The 26,804-nt window shown below is 38.9% G+C and overlaps 1 protein-coding gene across 3 annotated transcripts in view; it reads left to right on the top strand.

Annotated features, from left to right (window-relative positions):
* The window catches only part of lpp (LIM domain containing preferred translocation partner in lipoma), a 260,901-nt gene that overhangs the window by 206,786 nt on the left and 27,311 nt on the right, over positions 1-26,804 (top strand). For all 3 annotated transcript variants that reach the window (XM_016279543.1, XM_016279541.1, XM_016279542.1), the window contains 2 exons: positions 5,338-5,419; positions 26,157-26,326. In XM_016279543.1, coding sequence (XP_016135029.1) covers positions 5,338-5,419; positions 26,157-26,326 — 252 coding nt within the window. The remainder of the gene's footprint in view (positions 1-5,337; positions 5,420-26,156; positions 26,327-26,804) is intronic.

Genomic DNA, 26,804 nt, shown 5'->3' with positions numbered 1-26,804 from the left:
TTTTTTTAAATAATTTTCAAAGTTTTTAAATTCCTTGTTTTATTGTTGTGATTATTGTTTTTATTTTATTTTATGTAAAGCACTTTGAATTACCATTGTGTATGAAATGTGCTATACAAATAAACTTGCCTTGCCTAGCCTAAATTGAGACTTTCGTTCTGCTCTTTTAGCCTTGCCCAATCCACACACACACACAGCTCGCGATCCACGTGCAGCTGAGCCACAGAAAATCAGTGACCACTACATGGCTGCAGTCACATGTGCGCATTCCAATGAGTACGGTTTCATAAAAGTTACATTGTGTTTTTTTTTTGTTTCTTTTTGGTTTGACTATTCTTCTCTACCATAGAAATATAATAAAGTTGTTTTATTGAACTTGTTCTAACTTAACTTGTCTTAAGACACAGAATAGCTTATATTAATTTTGCCAAACAAGAACTTTGTGACAGTACCTTGTTTTTTTTTCTTTCTGTAATTCAATTCAGTGTCAGTTATTCCTTCCTTGTAGGCTATTATTATTATTATTATTATTCTGCAAAGATGAAGTTGACAATGCTGATTAGCCATCTCTGCAGTACGAGAGAAATGCACCTATTACTAACCTTCAGCATGTCTGTATTTGTACAAATCGCTGCACAATCATTTAATCCTGAATTCCACAGACTCAGAAAGAGCTTTAGAATCAGAATCAGAAAGAGCTTTATTGCCAAGTATGTTTGCACATACAAGGAATTTGTTATAGTGTCACAAGCTTCCAGTACACGGAGACAACAACAACACACAGATAATAAAAATGAGATGTGAATAAAATACACATGCATAAATATAAACCACATAAAAATAATAAATTGTATGTACAGGTGTGGTATAGATGGAATAGGAATAAAATAAAATAAGTTGTAGGGATGTACTAGGGTTTAGGGTGATAAATAAGTATAAGGTTATTGCACATACTGTACTTTAATTGCACAATGGGAGAACATTAACTGTTCATGAGGTAGATTGCCTGGGGAAAGAAACTGTTCTTGTGCCTGGCTGTCCTGGTATTCGGTGCTCTGTAACGCCGACCAGATGGCAAAAGTTCAAAAAGGAGATGGCTTGGATGTGATGGATCCAGAGTGATTTTCTGAGCCCTTTTCCTCACTCTGGATGTATACAGTTCTTGGAGGGTAGGCAGGGGGCACCAATAATCATTTCAGCAGTCCGAACCGTGCTCTGTCATCTTCAAAAAAAATAATCACAATTATTAATCACAGTATAATGGTCATCTGCACCCTCCACAAACTCAGAACTACACAATAAGGAATTGCCCCTTACAACTTGTTTTCACTCATATTTGGTAGAAGCAAGATGGACATATTATCACAGTGTGTTTAATATGAAAATATTGTGTTTTCTACAGCAGGGGATTATTTAGTTGATTACACTTAATTCATTCACACATGAGTCACACATCAAAAGGCCAGGACATCCAATGTGGTCTGTGTTTGAGGGGTATAAGTGTATGCATTTCCCTCTTCCTTACTGTTTTTCTATAATGCAAATGCTAACATATATAAATAACAGTTTATTATATAAGTCGTACATACAGAGAGATAATTACACACAGCACTCTTTTTAATTAGTTGTTTTTCTTGTCCACAATAATCCACTGTGCCCACTCAGACTGTTAAATTACATGTCAAATTGTCATAAACCACATGGAGCGATTGAGAAACTCAAATGAGAAACACCACACATCAGAGTTCTTGAAAATATAGAGGCCCCTCATTCTGTGAAGGGATACGGGTCCTCCTGGATACCCAGACACAGGTTAACAAATAGATCTGCAGAAACTTTCCTGAGCACTCCTTGATTGTTTACATCCATCCACAACAGTCTGTGTCCATATACGAGTAATTAACCCCCACCATAATAATTAGATGTCTACAGGAAGTGGAGATATGCTGAATTAAAAGTTTTTGTGTGGGCTTTCACCACATGAAAGTTTTCATTATTTTCCCTCCCACCGTTTGTGTGAAATGCCGTCACCGGCTTTGTATCTTACTGACAGAACAAGTCTCACAGGCCTGACAGTGTGCAGATTGGTGCAGGAACTTGTGGCAAGAAAGGGACTGCATGAGTGAAGAACTTCAGGGCTGATAAAGTTGTTGCTAAACTGAGGCAGAACGAGTGTTTTGTGTCTGTTGGTCAGAGGGAGGGAACCAAAGGTTGTGATTTGTGTCTGTAATTGGTGTTTTTATATGAGCCCTTCTCATATTGGGATATCCTGTGTTAACACCAACACCAGAGGCATCCAGACCTTTGGCTCTGTTTTTTTAACCCTGGTGATTTGCAGAACTTTTTTTTTTTTTTTTAATTGAACAGGGTTGTTGATGTGTTTTTTTGGAGTGGTTTCCTGTTTGACCTTATTTTGCATCGGCAAATGGTCATTGTATGATCTTTAATGATTTTAGATGCAAAAGCCCTGACATTTGGTTAGGATTCTTATTGTTTGTTTATCAGTCTGTATGTGGATCACCTGGCTTGGTCATTTTGATCATTTGGTTAAACGAAACGGAAAACAGAGGCGTGATATGTTGAGTAGTAGCTATTTCTGCCTAAATTAAAGCTGTAATATGTAATTTCTTTACCACTAGTATATAAACTCTTACGCCTGAAATTTCTTGACATCCTCCACAGATGAGATTTGAACATGGCAATTTAAAATGTTACCACTGTCGCCATGTCACTCAGACATGCTCAGGCACAAAGAGTAAATTGTGACTCTTAAAATGGGATTTGTAAGGTAGAGTCTTCTTTGGCCCTCGAGACTTTTGCTTTTCATGCATATAAGTCACTTGCTAAATGTTTAAAATATTTAATAGTAAGAAAAATTTGTTTTATGGTCTTTGTTAAGCACATATTTAGCCCCTGTCGTGTGTTATTGCAGTAAAGAAAGTAATAATAATAATAATAGTAATCAGAAAAATAACAACCACAACAACAATAAATACATACAAATTATTTGTCTATACAATATGATAATAATGTAGATTATATTTTTCCCATAAGTGCTATGGCTTTTAAATAAATAAAATTGGATTGCATTAACATGCATTAAATTGGTCAAAAGTGGCAGTAAAGAAATTTACATTATTACAAAAGATTCAAATAAAATTCTTCAAATAAATGTTGTTCTTTTGAACGTTCTATTCATCCAATAATTCCAAAAATAAAGAAATAAATACAATTTTAAAAAAATAAGCAGCACAAGCATTTTCAACTATGAAGATAATAAAATTAATAATTGAGCACCAAATCAACATATTACTTAAAGGGGGTCATATGATGCGATTTCAAGTTTTCCTTTCTCTTTGGAGTGTTACAAGCTGTTTGTGAATAGATAAGATCCCTAAAGTTGCAAAGACTAAAGTCTCAAACCCAAAGAGATATTCTTTATAAAAGTTAAGACTCATCCACGCCCTCCTAAAATGCTTTGTTTAAACACGCCCCCACATGTCTACGTCACTGTGTGGGAAGATTTGCATAACGCCGCCCAAATGTTCATGCAAAGAAAGAAGGCGTAACTTTTATTCTTGCTGTAGTATTGTTTCTGCCGCCGCCATGTCGTGGAGACGCTGTGTGTTTCGTTGCGAAAGCGAAACTACTTTGTTTGGCCTTCCAAAAGAGGACACAACTAGAGATCAGTGGTTAAGTTGTATTTACGACACTGTTCCAGAGCAGTTCAAGCGAAATATTCGTGTGTGTGCATCGCATTTTACGGAGGACCGCTTCCTGAACCTGGAAGAGTAGACTACAATGCCGGTGTTCTTACAAATAATGCTGACTCGCAGCCTGTAAGTACGTTTTCATATTTAAAAAATTTGCCACTGATGATTCAAACTCGAGTTTTGAGCATTTTAGGGTAGTGCTTATTGTTTGTCGTTTCTCCGATCACAAATACAGATATGGTTTTATGTTTACTCAGCAACGCAACGCGTAAAAAGACAGTATAAGTCATTACAATCAGTAATTATGTCCCCACTGGATGCAACAAATGCCTCGTTTGTAATGGCTTTTATTGGTTTTGCCTCGTTGCGCTGGGACAAGGCATCACAGTATGGTAAGGGCTGTTACAGTTCCGTCACACGCAGGGTTGCCAGGTTTTCACAAGAAAACCCGCCCAATCGCTACACAAAACTAGCCCAACCGCGTTCGGGGTGGGGGGTTAGATTTTGCATTCCAGGGGATAAATATCATGTTATTGGAGTTGCTTCAACCCGCGGCAACAGTGTTAAAATAGCCCAATTCCACAGGAAAACCGCAGACTTGGCAACAGTGGTCACACGCTTGAGGCATTCGGCCAATCACAACGCACTGGATAGCTGGCCAATCAGCGTACGCCTCGCTTTTCAGAACGATGAACTTTGTAAAAATCGACGCATGTCAGAAAGGCTGGGCATAGAGGAGAAACAATAATGTACAGTATGTAAAAAATAATGTATTTTTTTAACCTTAAACCGCATAAACACATTTCATTACACCAAAAACACAAAATAATGTTATTTTTTAGCAACGTCATATGACCCCTTTAAGAATCATGTGACACTGAAGACTGGAGTAATGGCTGCTGAAAAATCAGCTTTGCCTTCACATAAATAACAAAATTACAATTAATGTTAAATGTTAGAAAACATAATATTTCACTCTATTACTGTTTTACTATATTTTTCATCAAATAAATGCAGCATTGGTGAGCAAAAGAGACACCTTTTAAAAATATATAAAATATTATGACCCCCAAACCTTTGAACTGCAGTCTAAGTGTATAGTTTTACAAAAGATTGATGCATGTTTGATACATTAATTCTAATAAAATTCCATTCCATGCAAGATCTTGAAATACAAACACAACATACAGTACTTCAGCTCAGCTCTTTTGCCAATAAAAGTACAGGAACAACCTGTCATTTAAAAACAAGCTGTAGATGAAGTTAATGAAGTTCATTACGGTAAGATTTTGGGTGTTTGAGTGCTTTGAGAAAACGCAGTTGTCACAGCATTCACTTTACCTTCTGAAACCTCAGCAACAGTCTTGACGTCGGAGTTATTTGTTAGACTGATGATCTCGTTAGGCTGATGATCCATCTAATTAAGAGAGGCTTGTGCACATCCATGAAAATCTGTTGCATCAGTTCATCTTTTAATTAGCCTGGCGTTATCTTGTTATGGTAAACGACACCGTGTTTTATAGAATGTTTGTGAGATTGGTGCTCCTGTACATTTTGCATACAAGTTGATTAGTATGTGATTGAGAGTGTACATTATGTATAACCATGGTTTGCTGTGTTTTAGGGTCGTCCTGAGGAGGAACTGGACCGTCTGACAAAGAAGATGCTGTATGACATGGACAACCCCCCCTCTGAGGAGTATTTTGGTATGTGACCAGTTTACCTCACACAAACCTGCCTTCATACAGCCATTAGAAATAACCATTTGCATAAAAGCAATGGCAAAAACTGGCTAACTTGAGTGTCCAAAAGTGTCCAAATACTTTTTAGAGTCATTATTTGGGTTACCATTCATCCTCTATTTCCGGGACGTGTCCTTACTGGGATTTCTAAACTTACCTAAAATGTCCAGGTTTTGGCTTTGTTTTCCTATTGATATGCTCTCTGCAGTCCTCATACATTATATGTATGTCTATTTGCATTGCTTTGACCGTTCTCTGTATATCCCACCTTCATACTGGCCATGATTGGTTAATTATGTTCAAATGCATGCAATTGGTCAAACAGTTTTTTCAGTCGCTACATTCAGCAAGTATGAAAACAATAGGACATTTTAGGCACTTTAGAAATCCGGGCCAGGACATGTCTGGGAACAGATGCTCACCCTATGCGAGTAGTACATTTGTGTGCATGTGTGTGTGGCATACATAACATTTCCATCATGATTGAAAAGGATGTGGCAATGATGTCATTTTATCTATATATTGACCTTTGTTCTGTGGTCTTGGTCTTTACACGAGGACTAAAGGACACATTATTTCCTGTCTTTTTGGGAAGCAGCTGTAGGCCATGGTTGCCTAATCTTATTCCTGGAAAACTACCTTCCTGCAGAATTCAGTTTCAGCTCTGCTCCAACACACCTGTATGTAATTATCAAGTGTTCTTGAAGATCTTAATTAGCTGGTTCAGGTGTGTTTGATTAGGGTTGGAGCAGAAAGGCAGATCTCCTGGAATAGGACTAGGGAACACCAGGTTTTGTTTTGCAGAAGTGTGATTAAGCCTAAAGTATGTGTTGGAGTGTGTGAGTGTTTTGCTATATTCACATTCGTCCCTCCACCCTCAGCAGTCTGAGCTTCCCCCTTTTTACCGTAAGTGTCAGAAGACACTCCCTGCACTTCTTACCATCAGCTCTTACTGTCAGCTTCTGTATTCACTCTTTAGTTGGGAAACAGAGCTCTCTGCTTTACACATCTACAGTACTTCCTCCACTGTCTGAGAAATCAGATTTAGATAACTACAGGTGCATCTCAATAAATTAGAATGTCGTGGAAATGTTCATTTATTTCAGTAATTCAACTCAAATTGTGAAACTCGTGTATTAAATAAATTCTATGCACATAGACTGAAGTAGTTTAAGTCTTTGGTTCTTTTAATTGTGATGATTTTGGCTCACATTTAACAAAAACCCACCAATTCACTATCTCAACAAATTAGAATATGGTGACATGCCAATCAGCTAATCAACTCAAAACACCTGCAAAGGTTTCCTGAGCCTTCAAAATGGTCTCTCAGTTTGGTTCACTAAGCTACACAATCATGGGGAAGACTGCTGATCTGACAGTTGTCCAGAAGACAATAATTGACACCCTTCACAAGGAGGGTAAGCCACAAACATTCATTGCCAGAGAAGCTGGCTGTTCACAGGGGGTATTGTCAAGAGGAAAATGAGAAACAAGAGACCAAAAAAATGAGCAGATGAGCTGAAGGCCACTGTCAAAGAAACCTGGGCTTCCATACCACCTCAGCAGTGCCACAAACTGATCACCTCCATGCCACGCCGAATTGAGGCAGTAATTAAAGCAAAAGGAGGCCCTACCAAGTATTGAGTACATGTACAGTAAATGAACATACTTTCCAGGAGGCCAACAATTCACAAAAAATGTTTTTTTATTGGTCTTCTGAAGTATTCTAACTTGTTGAGATAGTGATTTGGTGGGCTTTTGTTAAATGTGAGCCAAAATCATCACAATTAAGAACAAAAGAACCAAAGACTTAAACTACTTCAGTCTGTGTGCACAGCATTTATTTAATACACGAGTTTCAATACACGAGTTCATTTATTTCAGTTGAATTACTGAAATAAATGAACTTTTCCATGACATTGTAATTTATTGAGCTGCACCTGTAGATTTTTTTAATTAGTAGTGGTAGTAGTAGTACAATGAAAAATAAATGTGTGTGTGTGTGTGTGTATATATATATACACTTCAAAAGTTTTAGATGGGTAAGAATTTGTTTTTGTTTGAAAAGTTTTTAAAAGTAGTCTCTACTGCTCACAAAGGCTACATTTATTTGATCCCAAATACAGCAAAATCAGTAATATTGTGAAATATTCTTACAATTTAAAATAACTTTTTCCTATTTGAATATATTTTAAAATGCAATGTATTCCTATGTTGGAAAAGCTGAATTTTCAGCATCATTACTCCAGTCTTCAATGTCATATGATCCTTCAGAAATCATTATAATATGTTGATTTGCGCAAGAAACGTTTATTATTATTATTATACATTTTTAAAACCGCTTTTCAGGTTTCTTTGATGAATAAAAAATTCAAAAGAATGAATGAATGAATGAATGAATTGTACTTTTTAATGGTAGTGTGTAATGTTACAAAAGCTTTCTGTTTCAGATAAATGCTTTCCTTTTGAACATTATAGTTAGTGTAACTTTCTAGGTATATGCATGAATCTAATATGTACATTCAATTTAACTTAAAAATGTTTTAGAATATAATAAAATACAAATAAACTATTACTTTTTTTTAAGGGGTCATCGAATGCAAAATTCACTTTTACATGTTGTTTGAACTGAAATGTGTGTTAGCAGTGTGTGTACACAGCCACCCTATAATGATAAAAATCCACCCAGTGGCTTTTATTATAATAATAATAATAATAATAATAATATCCCCTTTTTCAGATTGTCGTTCTCAGATTCTTGGCTGTGTGATGTCACACAGACCCAGGCCCCTCCCATCAGTCCACCATTGTTTGTTCGATTGTTTATGTTGCGTATATGTTCACGCGAATCATTCGTGATTCAGCTGTTTTTTTTAATGAATTTTGCAAATCGCCTTTCCTAATAATGTGCTAGTTAGCAAGTTTCACGATGAATGCGGCTAAAGTTTACAGTCTCTCAGAGAACTGCGCATCACCCCATGGAGGGAGAGGGGCGGGGAAAGCAGAGCTCATTAGCATTTAAAGGGAAATACACTGAAACGGCTTGGTGTGAAAAGAGCTGTTTTTGACAGGGTAAAAAGAGTGCAGTTTTAAACTACCTTTTGAGAAATTTTAACCAAAATATGTTTTTTTTTTTAACCAAAGCTTCTTCTAAATGACTAAATGTAAATGTAATATTATATATGATACTGTATATAAATATGATTATATCATATTTTCTCATTGATATGAAAGCCCCTAACCTCACAATCCTGTCCTATTTCCAGGCATGACAACAGAAGCTGTAACATGCTTTTTTCTCTATATTGACATGCACTTTCATTCTGAAGTGCTCAGTTCGCCTGTATGTAAAAAAAAAACTGGTTTGCATGAAGCAAGGTATAAGGGTTAAACGAAATAAGAGAGAGGGTGGGTTGGGTTAATGTGTCCTGCTTTCATCAGGGCATGTGTCAGCAGCGAGTGGCCCGGAGTAAACGCGTGTCATACACACACACACACATATATATGCGCAGTGTTTTTAAACTGCCTTAATGGCTAGAGGGAGGTTGAAAGCAGGCTAGTGAGCCTGTAAATGAGTCTGTGTGAACCCAGGTCAGCCAGGCATACCCAGTCACTGAGAATGTCACACACATCCACAGCATCTAACCAAGAGCACAGCACTCCTGGGATTTAAGATAGAGGCTAAAAGAGGAAGAAAGCCAGGGGTGTGATGAGGTTAAAGAAAGCAGGAGAGAGAAAGAAGCAGCATTGTATGTGAAGGTCGAAGTCCCTATGCAGTTGTGGCTTTTAGTTTATGTCTGTTAGCTTAGTGGCAATCTGTATTATAGTGTAGTACTAAAAGTTGACAAAAACAACTTTTAGTAGATATACAGTAGGAGTTGGGTATAGCAGCGTTTTTCTAAAGTCAGCTGGAGATGCTCTCATAATTTATGAGACATCTTGCCATGAAAACTTGATGAAGAATCTTGGAAGAGTTTGAGATTTTTTGAACACATAGTAGAGGGCCGAGACCCCAGACATTGGACTGTAGTAAATGGGTCAAGTGGCATTCAGCTTTGTGTTTGAAACACAACACTATCAACACTTATGTAAAAGGCTACAGTGTCCCGGCGTGTATTAATAGAGCTTTTTAACAGAGAGCGTTGTGCATTGTCCTAGATACTCTGGTTGAACATTTGCATATTACTCACTTGCCCTTAGCGAAGTCTCAGGAGTGTGCTTTAAAATTCACTCCCACTTGTGTGAGTGAAAACGTGGGATTTGTGACATTTTAAAGTGCTGTAACCCTAAAACGGGTCAAGAACTGCACTGACTCTGTCCCACCGTTGAGGTTTCGGTGTGCAGGCCAACATGATATCAAAGTCGCATAATGCATAAAGTTGCTGTATGTCATCACTCGTCAGCTTCAGATTCTTCTTCATTTCAAATCATACTTTTCATTGTCTACTTTTATAGTGGCTCTTAAAAGTATGTAACATCCACGGTTGAACTGGTTGGGTTTTTCCTTGTTCATGAGTAAAAGTAAGTAAAGTAATTTAGTTTTTATTAATACATAGCACAGCTTATGACATCAAGACTTTCAAGCGTAAATCACAAGTTGTGACACAAATGACAAGCTTGCTATGGGACATAACTAAATTAACTGCCACAGGAGTTATGTTTTTATTGAGGAAATAAACAAAAAGTTCAGAGGGCTTTGTAAATGGGACTGTAAGGTAAATGGGAAGAGAATTATACATTAACATACGGATAATGGCATCCCTACATAAAACAAATACTTTTTCCCGATATCAGCCCATTTCCCATTTGTCAATCACAAAGGCCCTGAAGTACCTACTGAACAAAACAAGAAGGTATTCATGGGATAGGGAGGACCTGGAAAGCACTGCTGAAAAAAAACATTGAGAGACTAAAAATATACAGGGATGATCTGAAACTTTAGCTCAACAGTGTTGTGGTATAGAATGAGAAACACCACAGGATACAAACAGGCTGCTAGAACCTGGTAGTTCAGGCAAATCTTGGAACCGATGAATCTGCAGTTCAGTGGATTTGATTGTTTCAATCACTGGTGCAATCCTGATCCCCAAGCAGTATATATTATATATAATCCTTCACTATCCAGATTTGACTCTAGTACCTGTATATACTGCATGTAGAATATATTTGTTACATATAAATGTCTGAAATAGCCCTTTATTTATTGTAAAGGCAGTGCAGTTAGATTACAAAAATAATTTAAAAATCTGCAATGATCAAAAATATTGATGTGGTCAGATGAGACTCATAATGAGATTATAATGTCCCGAGTTTAATTCGTGGGTGATTAGATGACCTCCCTCCCCTTTATGTTTGGCTTCTAGCAGTTAAGAGGCTCATGAGCAGACAGATAGCAGCAGAAGTGGGTTGGATCATGTAACTACCGCAGATGAGTCAACACTTAGACTGTATATTATCCTTAATGAGCTGGCGTGACCATGTCAGAACAGTTATTTCCCTTTTGATATCTGTATACTTGTATGGGACAGTATATAATTTTTTTTAGAAAGTCAGGGGACTTGAAAAGTCCCAGTGCTTCCTATGGACAGTCTGTTCCTGCCCACCATCAGCTGTAATCATGTCAACAGGGAAGGGCTCTGGCCTCTTACCCCCCTCTCCACTAGCTCTTCACTTCCTTGAGAACTTGTTTACTTATCGTTGAACTGCTAATTTTCAGTTGTTTGTTTCTTAAAGGATTTGTTCACTCAATTTGTTCCAAACTCGCATAACTTTCTTCCATGGAACACAAAAGCGAAATTTTTAATAATATTGTGGTTGCTCTTTTCCATATAATTACAATGAATGGGCCTGAAGCTCTCAACCTTCACAAAGGGCCCAAAAGTAAGTATACCATAAAACACTCCAAAAATTGTGGTTCTATTATATCATATCGTCATATTCACCCCCGGCTCTTAATGCATGGTTTTTCCTTCTGGTGCATCAGTGAGGGTTTGAACCTTCTGTAATAGTTGCATATGAGTCCCTCAGTTGTCCTCAGTGTGGAAAGATGGATCTCAAAATCATACAGTTATTGTTGGAAAGGGTTCAAATACAAAAAAATTGTAAAACCAAAGAATTTGTGGGAGCTGTAAAATTTTTCTGAAGAACAGCAGACAGTTTAACTGTTCAGGACAAACAAGGGACTCATGAACAAGTATCACTAAAAAAAAACCCAAAAAACAACAACACACAGCTGTGGATCATTCAGGTAACAACACAGTATTAAAGGGGTCATATGATGCTATTTCAAGTTTTCCTTTCTCTTTGGAGAGTCTCTGGTTAATAAAATAGACAAGCAACTGACCAGAAGTGAATGAGAATACAAATACTGAAACTTGGCTGAGAGCTGATGCTCCCGACTTCACGGTTGAACTGGTTGGGTTTTTCCTTGTTCATGAGTAAAAGTAAGTAAAGTAATTTAGTTTTTATTAATACATAGCACAGCTTATGACATCAAGACTTTCAAGCGTAAATCACAAGTTGTGACACAAATGACAAGCTTGCTATGGGACATAACTAAATTAACTGCCACAGGAGTTATGTTTTTATTGAGGAAATAAACAAAAAGTTCAGAGGGCTTTGTATATGTAAATATAATTATATTTATATACAAATATGTTTCTAATATATATATAGATCTATCAATGGGATGGCTTCAAAATACTTGTAATAAAGCAAGTTCATTATATAATTTCATTATACTAAAAAAATGCCCAGGATATTTTTCAAAAATTCATATCCATGGAAGAAAAAGTTGGGTTTGGAACAACGTAAGGGTGAGTAAATCATGACAGCATTTTCATTTTTAGGTGAACTTTCCTTTAAATAATTAAATTGGGTTCTGAATATGTAGTTATATCCTTGTCTGGATCCTGCTGTTTCCTTCCAGACACACGAGTATTGGCTGCTTTTTTATTCTCGTATGCTGTGTTTGTTTCAGTTCTTCAAGACCAAGGACACGCTGCTTTCTAGTCTTACATCAGAGTGTGGCGTGCCACTTAAATCTGTCTCTCCCCTCTCACTTTCTCTTCTTTTCTTTTCCCCAGCACCCATTCTCTTTCCTCTCCCAGCTCACACTTCAGATGGTCAGTGAGGGCCTTGTTTCCCGCGATAGTTCATGTGAGGTGATATCATCTAACATGAACCTTCATTGTTGGAGAGTGCGAGCCGGCGATTGTGCCTCATTGAGACAGCTCCACTGAGGCTTGCAAGATTGTCTGCGTTACAGGCCTAGTTTAAGGAGCTGGGGGGCTTACAATGAATCATGTTGGTAGATTTCATTCGTGGGTGAGCGTTTGACCCCAAGAAAGAATGTTTTGTGCCACACAAACATGCAGTCTTACACATTTGTTCACCTCCACGCTCCAGCCCTCTTCTTTATCTCTCTTTCTCTCTTTTTTTCCATTCGCCCTATTTACACCCTGGCACCTGTCCATGTCACAGTTCCCACCTACTATCAGGACATGTAAGCCATACGCTTCCCCCACACCCTCTCTCTCATCTGCACGCTGCCCTGCAGGCCTGACACACTGAGAGGTAATGCATTGTGGCATGTAACCCCCCTTTCCCTCTGCTCCAGAGTCACATCCCATTCTGCCTCATCATTATTTGCTAACATGGGAATGAGATTACAGGGGTTATGGGTAAGGGGCATTGAGAGATTGAAGCACATTGATGCCACTCATTCTTTTTGTCATTTGTAGTAAAACCAGAATCAAACAGCTGTGTACAAGGCATTTGGAATGAATATGCAAAGAAAAGACAGAAAGAGAAAATACAAAAAGACAGAAATTTCAAAAGCGTAAACCTAAAACTTTTAGAGCAGCCATATTCTTGTGTTCTGACTATCTACTCCATTTAATGCTATTATAATATGTATTGATCCACTTCAAATATATATATGTATGTATGTATGTGTGTGTGTGTGTGTGTCTGTGTGTCTGTGTGTGTGTGCATATATGAATATATAGAAATTTTTATTTTTTTAAACATGTATTTATTTATTTCTGAAATAATCATAATAATAAACAAAATTGTCAAACTACTTAATATGGTAAATATAAAAATTATTTTGTAAGAGGTGTATGCAAGTCATTGTACATGTGAATTTTACTTAATTTTTGTATAAATTAATAGATAGGCTATGAAAACATGAACCTTGACCTCAATAATATTTGTTTGCAACTCATTTGGCATGTCTTTTTACCTTTTTTTAAATTCTCTGCACACAGAGCCTGTCACAACAGATTTATTTTTTTCCTCAGCTTTTTGTGTGGGGAAAAAAACAAAGCGTGTGTTTGGTAACATTGCTCTGTTATAAATTTGTGAATTAGAGCAGCATAATTTGCTGGAGCGGAATTTGCTGTTGAAACAGATGTTTTTTAAATCATTTCATTTTTTCACTCCAGCTGCAGGAATGTGTTGTTTGCTATTGTTCCTAAAAAACAAGATGAATTCCATCTGTGGGAGTCTGTGTTGCATTATTGCTCCTATTTCTGTCTAATAACGCTCTGTTGTTCACACCGCAAAATATTCTTTCTGAAGCAACAAAGTTCTTGCGAGCCCAGAATACGTGTTGTGGATCTGTTGTGTTTATTTGTTTACATGCGCGTTGTCACGATGCGCTTTGTCTTCCAGTACTGAGAAGGCTGTGTTTCCTCCTTAAAGAATCGCGTCTTCTTTTCTCAGCGAGTCAGGAAAGTTTGGCCTTCCACAAAAAAGTTCTTTGCATTCCCTCTTTACACGCATGATCTTTGATTTCCGGCGATGTAAGATCAAAATTGCTGCTCGCGCTCGCGCCGCTTTTCATGCACCCCTCTTGCATCGCAGCGTGAAAAAACAAAGAGAGGCGAGACGGAGATGTGCAGGAAATCTTAGCAGGCCTGCCACTCAAAACATCCACCATCGCCAAACAACGGCATCTGCCTGCCACCACAAATACATTAGAAATCAATTATTTATGGAACACAGTCAAGAACTCTTTAATCTTCTCCTTTTATCCAATTAAAATGCCTAACCGCTTTAAGCCTTTCACAAGGCTTGTGAGCAACACACTCGGCCTCTTTCTTCTTCCTTCATTCCATCCTTATTATTTCTTTGTTTCTCTTTTTTTTCCCGAGATTGCATATAAGAAAGAGCGGTGGCTTCATAGGGACGATGAAGATGGAAGAGAAAGTGTATAAAGTGTAAATGAACTCTTCCACTCCTACCTCTTCTGGTTACAAAGGAACTATTTGAAGTTTTAATATGAAGACTCGCCTTCCATTCCCAGAGCAGGGGACACAGGGGAAAGCGAAGGCTCTTTCATGAGCTCTCTGGCCAGTGTTAAGGGGGAGATTCAAAAGCAGTTGAGCGGGATAGAGATGTACAAATGCCGCTTTCATTATGCAGGAATCTGGTTGCGGCCTTTTATCGCAAATATGATAACGTTGTGCACCAGAATCTCTAATGTTTGACAGTTCTTTGTTCATTTTATTCAGTTTTAATCACATAATCCAAAATGGATTACCCTTTAGCATTACACATACCTTTGCAAAATAACAAGTGATTAAATACTGTACTTGTGATATTTACATGACGACTAATTCAAATCTAAATGAGTGTTGTGGTCTTTATTTAAATGCTACTGTATTTTAGAATATTTAAACTAATTTAAAATTCATGTTATTCTTCTACAATATGGATTTATGTCTGGTCCTTTCCCTTATATCTGCATCTAGCAAGTGTAATATAGTTCAAGGCTTTTCAGAAGAATTTTGGGGGTAAATGGGACTGGCCTTTCATTATGTCCAGCCCGTTGTTATGTTCATTTAGCAATTTCATTGGGTTTACATGATTTCTCCATTTGTGAGGTTGTAGTTACAGAGTGGCTGATAGTAAAATGTGTTGATTTATTAACTGAAAAATAAACTCTTTTCTATTCTCAGTCAGAGACAGACTGTGAGTCACCAGAAATGTTTGCGGCTACAAATGAGTCAAAGAACATTTAGGCCCCACAATTAAAGAGACAGTTGTGAACATGTGACTCTCTGATCTCCTGCCTGCACCAATTAGGCTTCACATAATGTGTGTGACATTTTTTGTGTCTGTAGAGATTTCTTTGCATCTGCTGATGTAATTTATGTGGGGAATCTTTCTGTATTCCCTACTGACTCCAAAATTGAGAGAAACGTGACTTAGAGCCTTTGGAAACGAGATGACTGCTAAATAACAAACAAAGTACACCTACAGACAGGTGTTGCTGAATGATCTGTAATCATATACAACAGTGGTCGCCAACCCGTCGATCGCGATCGACTGGTAGATCTTTATCACTGTCCCAGTAGATCCCAAAAAAAAAAGTTAAATTAGTACAAAAATGCATTACATTTTATGGGGTTATGTTAATGTATCACTGAAGGGAACTGTCTTGAGAAAAGTTTCGATGGCAATGGCATTTTCTTCTCCTCCGTATAAAGCGCAACTCTGCTTTGTTTACAGCGGTAAACAAGGAAACGCTATATTGCTGTCGGTTCATAAGCAGTGTTGCCAAGTCCGCGGTTTTCCCGCGGAATTGGGCTACTTTTACACTGTTGCCGCGGTTTGAAGCGACCCCAATAACGTGATATTTAGTCCCTGGAATGTGAATTTTACTGGAAGAATCCCGCCGAAAAACGTATATTTTTCCCCCGGAATGCGATTTTTACAGGGGAACCCCCCTCGAAACGCGATTGGACTAGTTTTATTGGTAAAACCTGGCAACCCTGTTCATAGGCGCTATCTCCTGTCAGAGAGTGTGTCTCATTCAGACCTGCTGTTTTTGTTTCGTGCAGATGTTTTATGTAGCAAATAAATAAATAACACCTAAAGTCAGACCATTCTGTTTTTGTTTTAAATCCTGAAATTAATCTAAATCAAATAAAAAACAACTGCCTGTGCAGATCATGATTAAGATGCAGTGGTTGCATCTAATTTCAAATGGCTAGATATTTGTGTTTAAAGCCAGTTTGTTTGTTATAAAGCAAATAGCCAATAAATAAATTTGCTTAAAAATCAGTATCAGTATCAGAATCCAATTTGCTAGTAAAAAAAAAAAAAGAAAGAAAGAAAGAAAAGAAATTCTGAATCAGCTATGATCAGCTCATCACTAATTAAAATACTAAGTAAAAGGTCTCAAATTTGAAGTACAATCTTGGAAATCTTTTCTATCAATTCTTCAATAGGTAGATATTGTCTTTCATAAAGGCCGAGGTCAGGGATCTTGGGCCTAAAAAGGTTGGTGACCACTGATATACAATGTAACTGTAACCATTTATATATAAAACACATGTAAGTATGCAGATTTTTCGTCAATAGAATAATTATGATTTAATCCCTGCATTTCTAACATTTAAAAAAGCAGAAAAAAATTAATAACAATAATATAAAATTAGCAAAATATATAAAAAAATCATTGCGTTCAACACTGAATCGATATCTTAAGATAATACACTAACTTTGACAAATGTAAAAATAAAGCAATGCTCTGTAATATATGGTAGTGTATATTAGGGACGCTTAAAACTTTTATGGAAACTAACCCTACTATACAAATGTTTGGGATACTGTTCATATGGTTCTTCAGCAAGGATGCATAAAATGGTTCACAATATTACTGTTTTTAATTTATTTTTGATCAAATAAATGCAGCCATGATAAAAAGAAAACAGAAAACTTCTTTAAAACATAAAAATCTTAATATTCCAATCTTTTGTAGTGTATGTACTGTATGCACAAAAAAAGCCCTAACATTGAAATAATGTAACTAGTTAATCCTTTGTTGCTGATTATGTTTGTGATAAATGTAATTTCTCTAAATTATGATGAAGTGTTTCTGTGGACCTCACTTCAATAACGTTACTGACGGTTGTTTGCCAGTATATGTAAGTTTGTGTGTGTGTGTGTGTAGTCACGAAATATTCAGCTCATTTAGTCAAATATTCAGTAATAAATATTCAAGTCTAGTTTAACTCAGAGTTATGTATCTGTAAATGTGAGGCTCTTTAACCCTTTGATGCACAAGCTATGAAAACCCCTTCTAATGCACAATATGGGTCTAAAATGACCCGTATTCATTTCCTATGTTCCCCTTCAGGAACTCGAGCTGCATCGAAACGCTACGGGAACGCCTCCAGCGTGACCACGCTCTGAATCACATGTGTAACCAGTCCAATGGATGGGCGAGACGTCACGGGCGGGGTGACGTAGCGACCAGGAAGCATAAAAGCACGTGCGGTGAAACCGGCGTCAGCTTCCTGTCATTCAGCAAGCGCTCCGTGTGTCAGTCTGATATCTGTTTGTGAGTCTTATTTAGTGTTGTCTGTCACGAAATCTCAAGACAAGACTAAGGCGAGGGCAGGCAGCGTTCAGTCTGTGTGTTCCTCCCTGCCCGCGTTACTTTACGGCTGGGGATACACACAGTTTGTTTGTTGTCTGCTTGGGAGCAAGCACGCAGAGTTAGCTCTCGAAAAAAAAGGAGCTGACGGCCCTTTTTGGTAGCGTTTGTTACTGCCTTGCTTCGCTCTCAGAGGGGTCTCTTTGAGAAGAGAGCCTATACTAGCGTTCCTCGCAGTGCCGGCCCCGCTTTCGCCGAGGCGGAGCGGAGGCTGTTTTAGTGGGTTTCGCATATGGATCCGGTGGAGGGAATGTAGACAGGCGCGTCCCTATCTACTTCCTTAACCACCAGATCAGGCGCCCGCTCGCCGCCCCCCCCCCCCCCCCCCTCGACACTCCGCCTGTCTTTCTCCGAGGAGATTGATACGGAGGGCGTCAAAGAGCTCGCCAGTTGCACAAACATCAGTTACACAAGCATATTATCTTGATATTATAATGAGCCGCATTAATGGGGAGCGGAGCTCGCGCAGTCGGCTCTCGGGGGGCGGATTGTGCTTTTCCCGCTGTTAAGTGCTCCGCTTTCGCTGGGCACGCTCCAAGGAGTGTGTCCGTGCCTGTGATCTTGCGATTGCGGTCCCGCTTCTTCCCCCTCTGAGTGAGAGCTTGCTGATGCGGCCATCTTTCTCTGAGGAGATTGATGTTGTTTGTGTGACTGAGTGGCTCGCGCGCTGCCGAGGCAACGCTTATATATACATAATTTGGTTTTTGATGTGAATCTTACTCACCAGACCGTATTTACTTCTCTGGTTGTTTGACTGCATTTAATTCTGAGGAATAAAATGAAGTTTTTATCTGACTATGAGAAGTTAGATATACAGGGGCACTTGAGATAAAGCATAAATAAATAAATTTTCTCGAGTGAGAGCACGAGTTTACCTCTCTTCCTCTGAGGAGGTTGAGGCGGTCAGCAGGGGCTGCTGGGCGGGAGCAGTCCCAACCTACCGTGTTCCAGCCCCTCATTCTGGGGGCCTCTCTTCTCATACTCCGCAGAGTCTAGAGTCAGATTGGCGCTCCCAGGCCGAAGGGTTCTAGCGAAGGCGGTTCTGCGGACCGTCATTCTCTGGATAGTCTTCGTCATAAACGTCCTGACGCCTAAGGCCTAGGACTTTTTGAGGGCCAGCTCCCTCTGGGGAAGAGCGGTGAACACCGCATTACACGGTGCACTTCTCTCAGTTACCGCCCGGAAATGTAGCGGTACTAAGAGGCTTGCTACCTCTAGCCGTCGTTTTCAATAGGAGACTTCAGCTATGAGAGTCCTGATGCTGTGGCTCAGGACCTCGGAGGTCAGGCCCCTCTGGGGAACACGGTGCCCGTCTCTCCTCAGTGCCCTCAGGAGATCAGTCTGCCAACCCTGCCGGTGTTCCAGGGCGCAGCGGTCTCCGGCGAGCGCTCTCTCAGTTACCGCCCGGAAACGTAGTGGTGCTAAGAGGCTCGTGACCTCCACAGAGGGCTCTAGAGCAGCTAGCCGGGTCGCCCCCTGCGGGTCCCCCGCTTCAGGGCACCGAACTAGCCGCTCTGGTTACACCAGAGGTCAGTCTCGAGAGACTGATTCCCTTAGTAGACTATTTGGCAGCGTGAAAACTACTGCCAAACGTGTTTCAGTGGGTCCTGCACTCTGTAGTGAGAGGCCACAGAATCCAGTTTGTTTCTCCGCCGCCTCAATTCAATGGGGTCTTTCCCACCCTGGTGGGCCCCGAGCAGGCTCTGGTAATGGAACAGAAGTAGACACTCTCTGAGGATGGAGGCCATCGAGGTGGTCCCTCCTCGCACAGCAGACTCCGAGTGTTACAGCCGGTACTTCACGGTTCCAAGGAAGGATGAAGGGCATCCTTCCTCATCATAGGAAGTTCCTGAGGTTTGCTTCTGGGGTCAAAAGCCTACCAATACCGGTTCTTCCTTTGGCTTTGGACTCTCACCCCACACTTTCACGACTCAACCACATCGACGATTGGTTGATATTAGCTCAATCAGAGCACATGGCGGTTTGACATCGAGATGTCATTCTCGCTCACATGAAAGAGCTGGGTTTAAGACTTAACGCCAAGAAAAGTGTGCTTTCTCCAGTACAGAGAGCCACTTATCTGGGCGTGGTGTGGGATTTGACCACGATGTAGGCACGTATGTCTCCTGCTCGGATCGAGTCGATCCTCGTCGTGAGAGTGAGAGAAGGCCGGTCACTCACTGTCAAGCAGTTCCAGACTGCTGGGTCTGATAGCAGCCGCGTCCAACGTGGTTACTTTTGGCCTGCTGTACATGAGACCCCTACAGGGGTGGCTTAAGACCAAGGGGTTCTCCCTGAGGGGAAACCCGCTTCGCATGCTCAAGGTCACGCGGCGGTGCCAACGTGCCTTAGACATGTGAAGGAAACCTCGGTTCTTATGTCAGGGCCTGGTGCTGGGAGCCGCATATGCTAGCAACGGATGCATCTTTCACCGGTTGGGAGCGGTCATGAGTAGCCGCTCGGCCCGCGGTCTGTGAAGCCGCCGCCATCTCAGGTGGCGCATAAGTTGACTGGAGATGCTGGCCGTGTTTCTAGCTTTGAAACACTTCCTCCCAGGCCTAAGAGATCGCTATGTGTTGGTGCCATCCATTGGACTGATTACACATGGGATTCAGAGCGTGGTCACGCTGGAGGCGTTCCCGTAGTGTTTCGACGCAGCGTCTCGTTCCCTTTGGGGAACCATGGTTACATACATAACCTGGTGACGTTATTTCATACTTCACTGGCCATTTGTATTTTTTTTTTGTTTTATCTTTTGAAATCAGTTTATTTCAGCATTTAATATTCCCTGATCTATACATTTCTTGATCAATGAATATTCAAAATATCTTTTTACAATGACCACAAATTAATATATATATTTTTTTCATAGGTTTTTTGTTACTACATACAAATGGGTCAAAAATGACCCATCTATGTAAACATGATAAAACAAAAGAATAAAGACATTTTGTTAAAATTATTATTTTAGCAGCTACTTAGACCAGCACATTTAACACTTGAAATATGTTGCCACTTTGTCACACATAACATACACATATCACTGATAACCGATAACACTAAAATTAAACTGTCTGTAGTGCAACTGTAGTGAATTGCAGTGAATGTGACCGAATAGATGAAAATAAAACTTAACTAAATAAAATCACACAGGTACAGTACCATCTCAAATTGCCATCTCAGTGCTTACATGCTTTACAAATGACAACTACAGGTTTGTGCTCCTTGCAAAATAGTCTGACACTGAACGCCAGTTGCTGACTTTTTTGTCTTTGGAAGCTGGGCAGATCCTGCACCTCTTCCTCTTCGATTGACCCTCCTGCCTGATGTATACCTGTGGCCGTGTGGTGGCTGAATTTAGTTTTTTATCCCACATCTTCCCATTACCTCTGTAATATGGTTTTGAAGGTGGGGCCTGCCCTCCAAGCACCTCTTCATATGTGGCATGACAAGCTCTTTGACCAGTTCCTTGATGAATAACTGTCATGCACTGGTCACACCACCCATGTAATCAGGGTGTTGTGCAGTGAAGTTGGTGTTGGCCAGGGGTGGCCAACGTCTGTCTTGGAGAGCCACAGTCCTGCAGATTTTTGCGTCAATCTTAAATAAAAACTCACCTGCCTGTAGTTTTTTAGTAACCCTTAGACCTTGATTAGCTTGTTCAAGTGTGTTTGATTAGGGTTGGAGCTGAACTCTGCAGGACTGTGGCTCTCCAGAACCAACATTGGCTGCCCCTGGTGTAGGCAATGAGGTTGTAACATCCAGCACATTGCACCACGGCACCATGGGCCCACCTCCATGTTCTCAGCTTAGATGAGTAGGTGCAAACCATTTTTACTCAATCTGTTGGACTGGGTCTGAGTTTGCTCTTAGAGGACTCATCAGACAAGTCTTCAATGTCATCAAAGAGCTGGATTTACACCCACAACTCCAGATTGACCCTGTGGCACATAGTCTAGGTCATCAGCATCAGATATTTCAGACTCTGAATCAGGACTAAGAATTGCCTGATCTTCCTCATCATGCAGCATCTGTACAAACATTTCAGCCGTTGATCTAGAATGTCTGGGAACAGCCATACTAACACTCTTGATAAAAAGTGCACAACAAGCAGTTGATCATGTATATACTGATTATATATTGTCACTGTCAGACAGAAACCTTGTATGTCCAAACCCATTACTTTTCAGGAACACTGACAGACATAAAGGGTGACCAATGCAATAGTATTGATTTATGACAAAAAAAAAGATGAAATGTGGAGATATGAGGTTTCTGCCTGACAGCAATGATATATATACTTGTATATAATAACGTATTATTTTGACTTTTATTTTGTTGACCTAGCTAACACTAGCTGGCTAAAAGAGAATATGTCAACAATAAGCTAGTTAATAGTATTAAACATGATTCTCTGTCTCACTAGTAATAGATTTCAAGGTCCTTAGCCTAACATTCAAATATTATATCCAGTTATCTTTCACAATATATCAAATATTTTCTGTGGTAATAAATTATAAAATAAGACTAAATGCGTCAATTATACAAAAGCAGCCATGTTGAGTTGTGAAATGTGGGGCGGGTGAATAGTTTTCTGAAGTAAATATGTTCCTACTTACAAAAAAAAAAAAGCAAATATCGAAGGTTTCTATATGGGTCATTTTTGACCCATGTGTGTAAAATTCATGTAGAAATACAAATACTGTATTTTTTTTTTTTTTTTTATAAAGTAAAGAAAGGGCAAATAAACATAATAATTTGTGGAAGTCAAAAACAATATACTTAAAGGCTATCTGGAATAATAAATTATAGAAAAACATTTCTTTCAGATATTCAGCAAAGAAGCACTCATCCATAACTGAAATAACACAGAAAATGAATACGGGTCATTTTAGATCCATGTTGTGCATTAGAGGGGTAGTGATACAAAAATTATTTTTATTTAAAAATTAAGAAAGAAAAAAAAAATAAGAATTTTTGATGATCAAAAACAAGTTAATTGAGGAATGCCTGGAATTCTGAATGATGAAATTAATTTCTTGCAAACATATAGAAAAAATAAACACAATCAGGTCACTTTAGACCCATGATGTGCATCAAAGGGTTAAGTTGTACACTGCTTGTAGCTGATTGTTTTGAGGTTAGATGTGCAGTCCCCCCTGGATTTGAGTGATAGATGGTCCATTTTTACTGATGAAATGGTCCTTCACCTGACAAAAATGGCCTTAACTGCTCTAAAGGCATTTGAGGATTTCTTTCACATCCTGTGAGTCCATGGAATTCCCACTCCACTGAAAGACAAGAGGATTTCCGAACGGTTTCCTGCACTCAGGCTTTGAGGGTGACCTGCGTTCATCCCTTGGTCGTATTTCCCACTCACGTTCTCTCTTCTCTTTTTCTGTGCTTGTCTCTCTCACACACTTGTTTGGCTCAGAGGGGCCTGTGATCCAGAGCCGCTCTCGTTTCAGCCCATCTGAAGTGATTACCTTTGCCTGGGATTCCACCCACCCCCACAGGTCCCCTGGGGAGCCGCGGCAGGCAGACGGCTTGACTTTATTTCCTCCGCCTGCTCTGTGCTGTTCCTCAGCCGAACCCTGCTTCAGGTACAGCTCAGCGGGGTTGGAGTGGAAATTATCTAGAGATCAGCGTCAGTGAAGTAGCTCACATTAGTTTTAGTGACAGTTCAACATGGGGCACACAACACAGAGCTAAGTGGTAATTATGAATCAACATGACATTCATTTTTTTATGTTGTTTTTTCATAGACAAGTGTGCCAATGCATGGAAACCTTGTGTCGGATCATTTCACAGTGCCTTTAATTGAAGTAATGCTCTGTTACATGGTTGTAATATGGCTGTTATTCCGTTATCCACAAAGTCAATTATTAAGCACTTTTGTCTTTACACGCTGCAAAATATTATTTTCTGGAAAAATTAAATAATAATAATAATCTTAAAACACCATTCAAAAGTTTGGGCCTGGTAAGGTTGTTTTATTGTTACTGAAGTCCCATTAAGCTCACCAAGGTTGCATTTATTTGATCAAAAATACATTCAATTTAGAAATATTGTGAAAAATATTACAATTCAAAATATGTTTCCTATTTTAAAATGCCGTTTATTCCTGAATTGTCAGCAGCCATTATACCAGTCTTCAGTGTCACATGATTCTTCGGAAATTATTTTAATATGCCGATTTGATTCTAAAAAAAAAATTTCTATTATTATTACTGTTCAAATGAACAGCATTTGTTTTAAAAAAATTGTAACAATGTAAAAATCTTTACTATCACTTTTGATCAATTCATTGCATCCTTGCTTAATAAAAGTAAATAAACAAAAAATCTTACCGACCCCAAACTTTTCAATGGTAGTGTACATTTACAGCATCTAATAAGCAAAATAGTTTAATATCAACGATGCTGTTACTTTTAGAGAATATAAATAACATTTATCCTTGTTTACAGTGGCGAGAAGAACTTAATTCAAAATGTATTCTCTTTATTATCTCTTTATCAATTTTGCTTCTTCAGTAAATTATCTCATTTATGTTTGTATTTTTTATTTTTTTACTGGAAAACTAGATAAAAGTATTGATTTAAATAATTACTTTTTGCAATGCATCGACTGAATTGAACTGATATCATGTCTTAATCCACATGCGTGAGGAGAATCATCTACGATTAAAACTTTGTTGAGAAGAGGTGCTCATATTCAGCTCAGCTTTGATATCTAATCTGAAGAGCAGAAAAGTTCAGTCTGTTTTGTTGATGCCGCCGACAGCTTCAGCAGTGAAAATGGGAGCGTGTCTGATATTTCTCCTGCTCACTGCTTCGCCTTTTGTCTGTGACAAGCTTGAACTCTGGCTCTCATTGCAGTCAGAGAGTGTATCATTTCTAAAAACAGGCTTAAATGAAGCACAAAAGAGAGAGAAAAGAAAAATGAGGAACTACAGAACTAAAGTTAAGTAAATTAATTCGTAATATCTTTTTTTTTGAGATCGTATCTGTCCTCAGATGTGTAAAAAGGAAAACACCATAAGATATGGCTCTAAAGCGCATTATTTCCTGATACTGCTAATTAAACTGCTAGCATCATTAATTGGTTTGAAGATATCTTTGCATTGAGTTGGAGACATCTTAAGCTCAATTAAAGATAGCTTCGACTCAATTACAGATATCCAAATGCTGTGTCCCACAATATGCAATCGGGATCTTTTTTCGGTGCAATACCAGATGCCCTATAACAGAAAGATTGTGCTCTTTCCACTTCCAAAGTTTCATTTTATCATGAAAAGATTGTGTGCGTGTCAATGTGCCAATGCATTGTTTAATCCTATTCTCATCCCAATGGAGATATTATACGTGACTTTATATAGGGATAATTTGGTCTGAACAGAGGTTCAGTGGAATTTATTAGTGATTCGTTTAAACATGAGCTGCTCTTTACACATCTGCCACCGTCTGAGTGATAAATTGCATGTGTTTTCACAATTTGTGATGAGTGAGTTGACAGATGGCGGGTGGTATTTGCACAAGCGGTGATGCATTGATCTCCATTCTCTTCACAAAGGGGAAAATCAGCTCACTATAGTCCCTGTTAAGTGACTGACCTTATTAAGCGCCTTAGATTTCAACAATTGTAGGGCAACTGATCACTTTGCCCTTTTTAAAAAGAAAAAAAAAATGATCCAAACACTTTAAAAGGGTAAATTCCCTGGAGATTGTATCAGTCTAACTTTAGAAATGCTCCTCATATTCAGTTTCCTTTGACATTGATTCTTTTAATTCTTTTTATCCACAAGACTTGCAATTACTCAGTAGAGTAGATTGTTATCATTGGTTGTACCACAAAGATGAGTTGGCTTGAAAGGGGCAACAGACACACTGTTTCTTCAAAATTATCTCCGAAGCTGAAAGCTGAAGTGTTAGTTTTCTTTTAGTTGAAACTTCTCATCTCCTTTGAAAAAAATTGATGCAGAAACCTTGTGGTTTGGAGGAGAGCAAAGGGTGAACAAACCATATCACCACTTGAAATATCTATTCTTAATTAGAATGTTTTCACATAAAAGTGGCAGATGCTATTTACACTATATATGTATTATCTGTTTAACCTTTACCTCTACAGCCTTTTTTAAATTATCATACCAAATTTATATTGTGTTTATGTTGTATAGTATTGAATGTGTTTGTTATAGTCTGTCATTTTCCTTCTGCATCTGAACCATAATTCCAATGCTGTATTTTGCAGGTCGCTGTGCAAGCTGTGGGGAGAATGTGGTCGGTGAGGGGACGGGTTGTACTGCCATGGACCAGGTCTTCCATGTGGACTGCTTCATCTGCATGACCTGTGGCTCTAAGCTCAGAGGGAAGCCCTTTTATGCCATGGAGAAGAAGGCCTACTGCGAACCCTGCTATATAGTGAGTGTGATCCGCTCGACGCTCAATATACACACACTGGGTCTCATACACTAATAGTTAAAGGAATAGTTCACCCATAAATGAGCGTTTTGTCTGCTATGGAAGTCAATGGGGACCAACAACTGTTTGGTTCTTCAAAATATATTTTTTGTGTTCAACATAAGAAAGAAACTTATAAAGGTGTGGAACGACATGAGGGTGAGTAAATAATGACAAAATTTTCATTTTTGAGTGAACTATTCCTTTAAGTGTTCTTAGTCACGCAAAATATCTGCTAGATGCACAACAGGTGTGCATACGTATGTCATTTTTAGTAATTTCTTTCTAATGTTGAGGAATACATGTGTGAGTTTATTATTTATTGGCCTTTTTGGATTTATTACATTAGGATGGTGCAGATGTGACAGGATTTTTTTTTCCATAACATAACCCAGGCTGGACTTAAATCCAGGTCTCTGATAGCACAACATCTTATGTG

Source organism: Sinocyclocheilus grahami, unplaced genomic scaffold (genome assembly GCF_001515645.1).
Source record: "Sinocyclocheilus grahami isolate Dianchi unplaced genomic scaffold, SAMN03320097.WGS_v1.1 scaffold131.1, whole genome shotgun sequence".
Classification (NCBI taxonomy): domain Eukaryota; kingdom Metazoa; phylum Chordata; class Actinopteri; order Cypriniformes; family Cyprinidae; genus Sinocyclocheilus; species Sinocyclocheilus grahami.
Note: the sequence above shows the minus strand (reverse complement) of the source record. Positions and strands in the feature narration are given on the sequence as shown.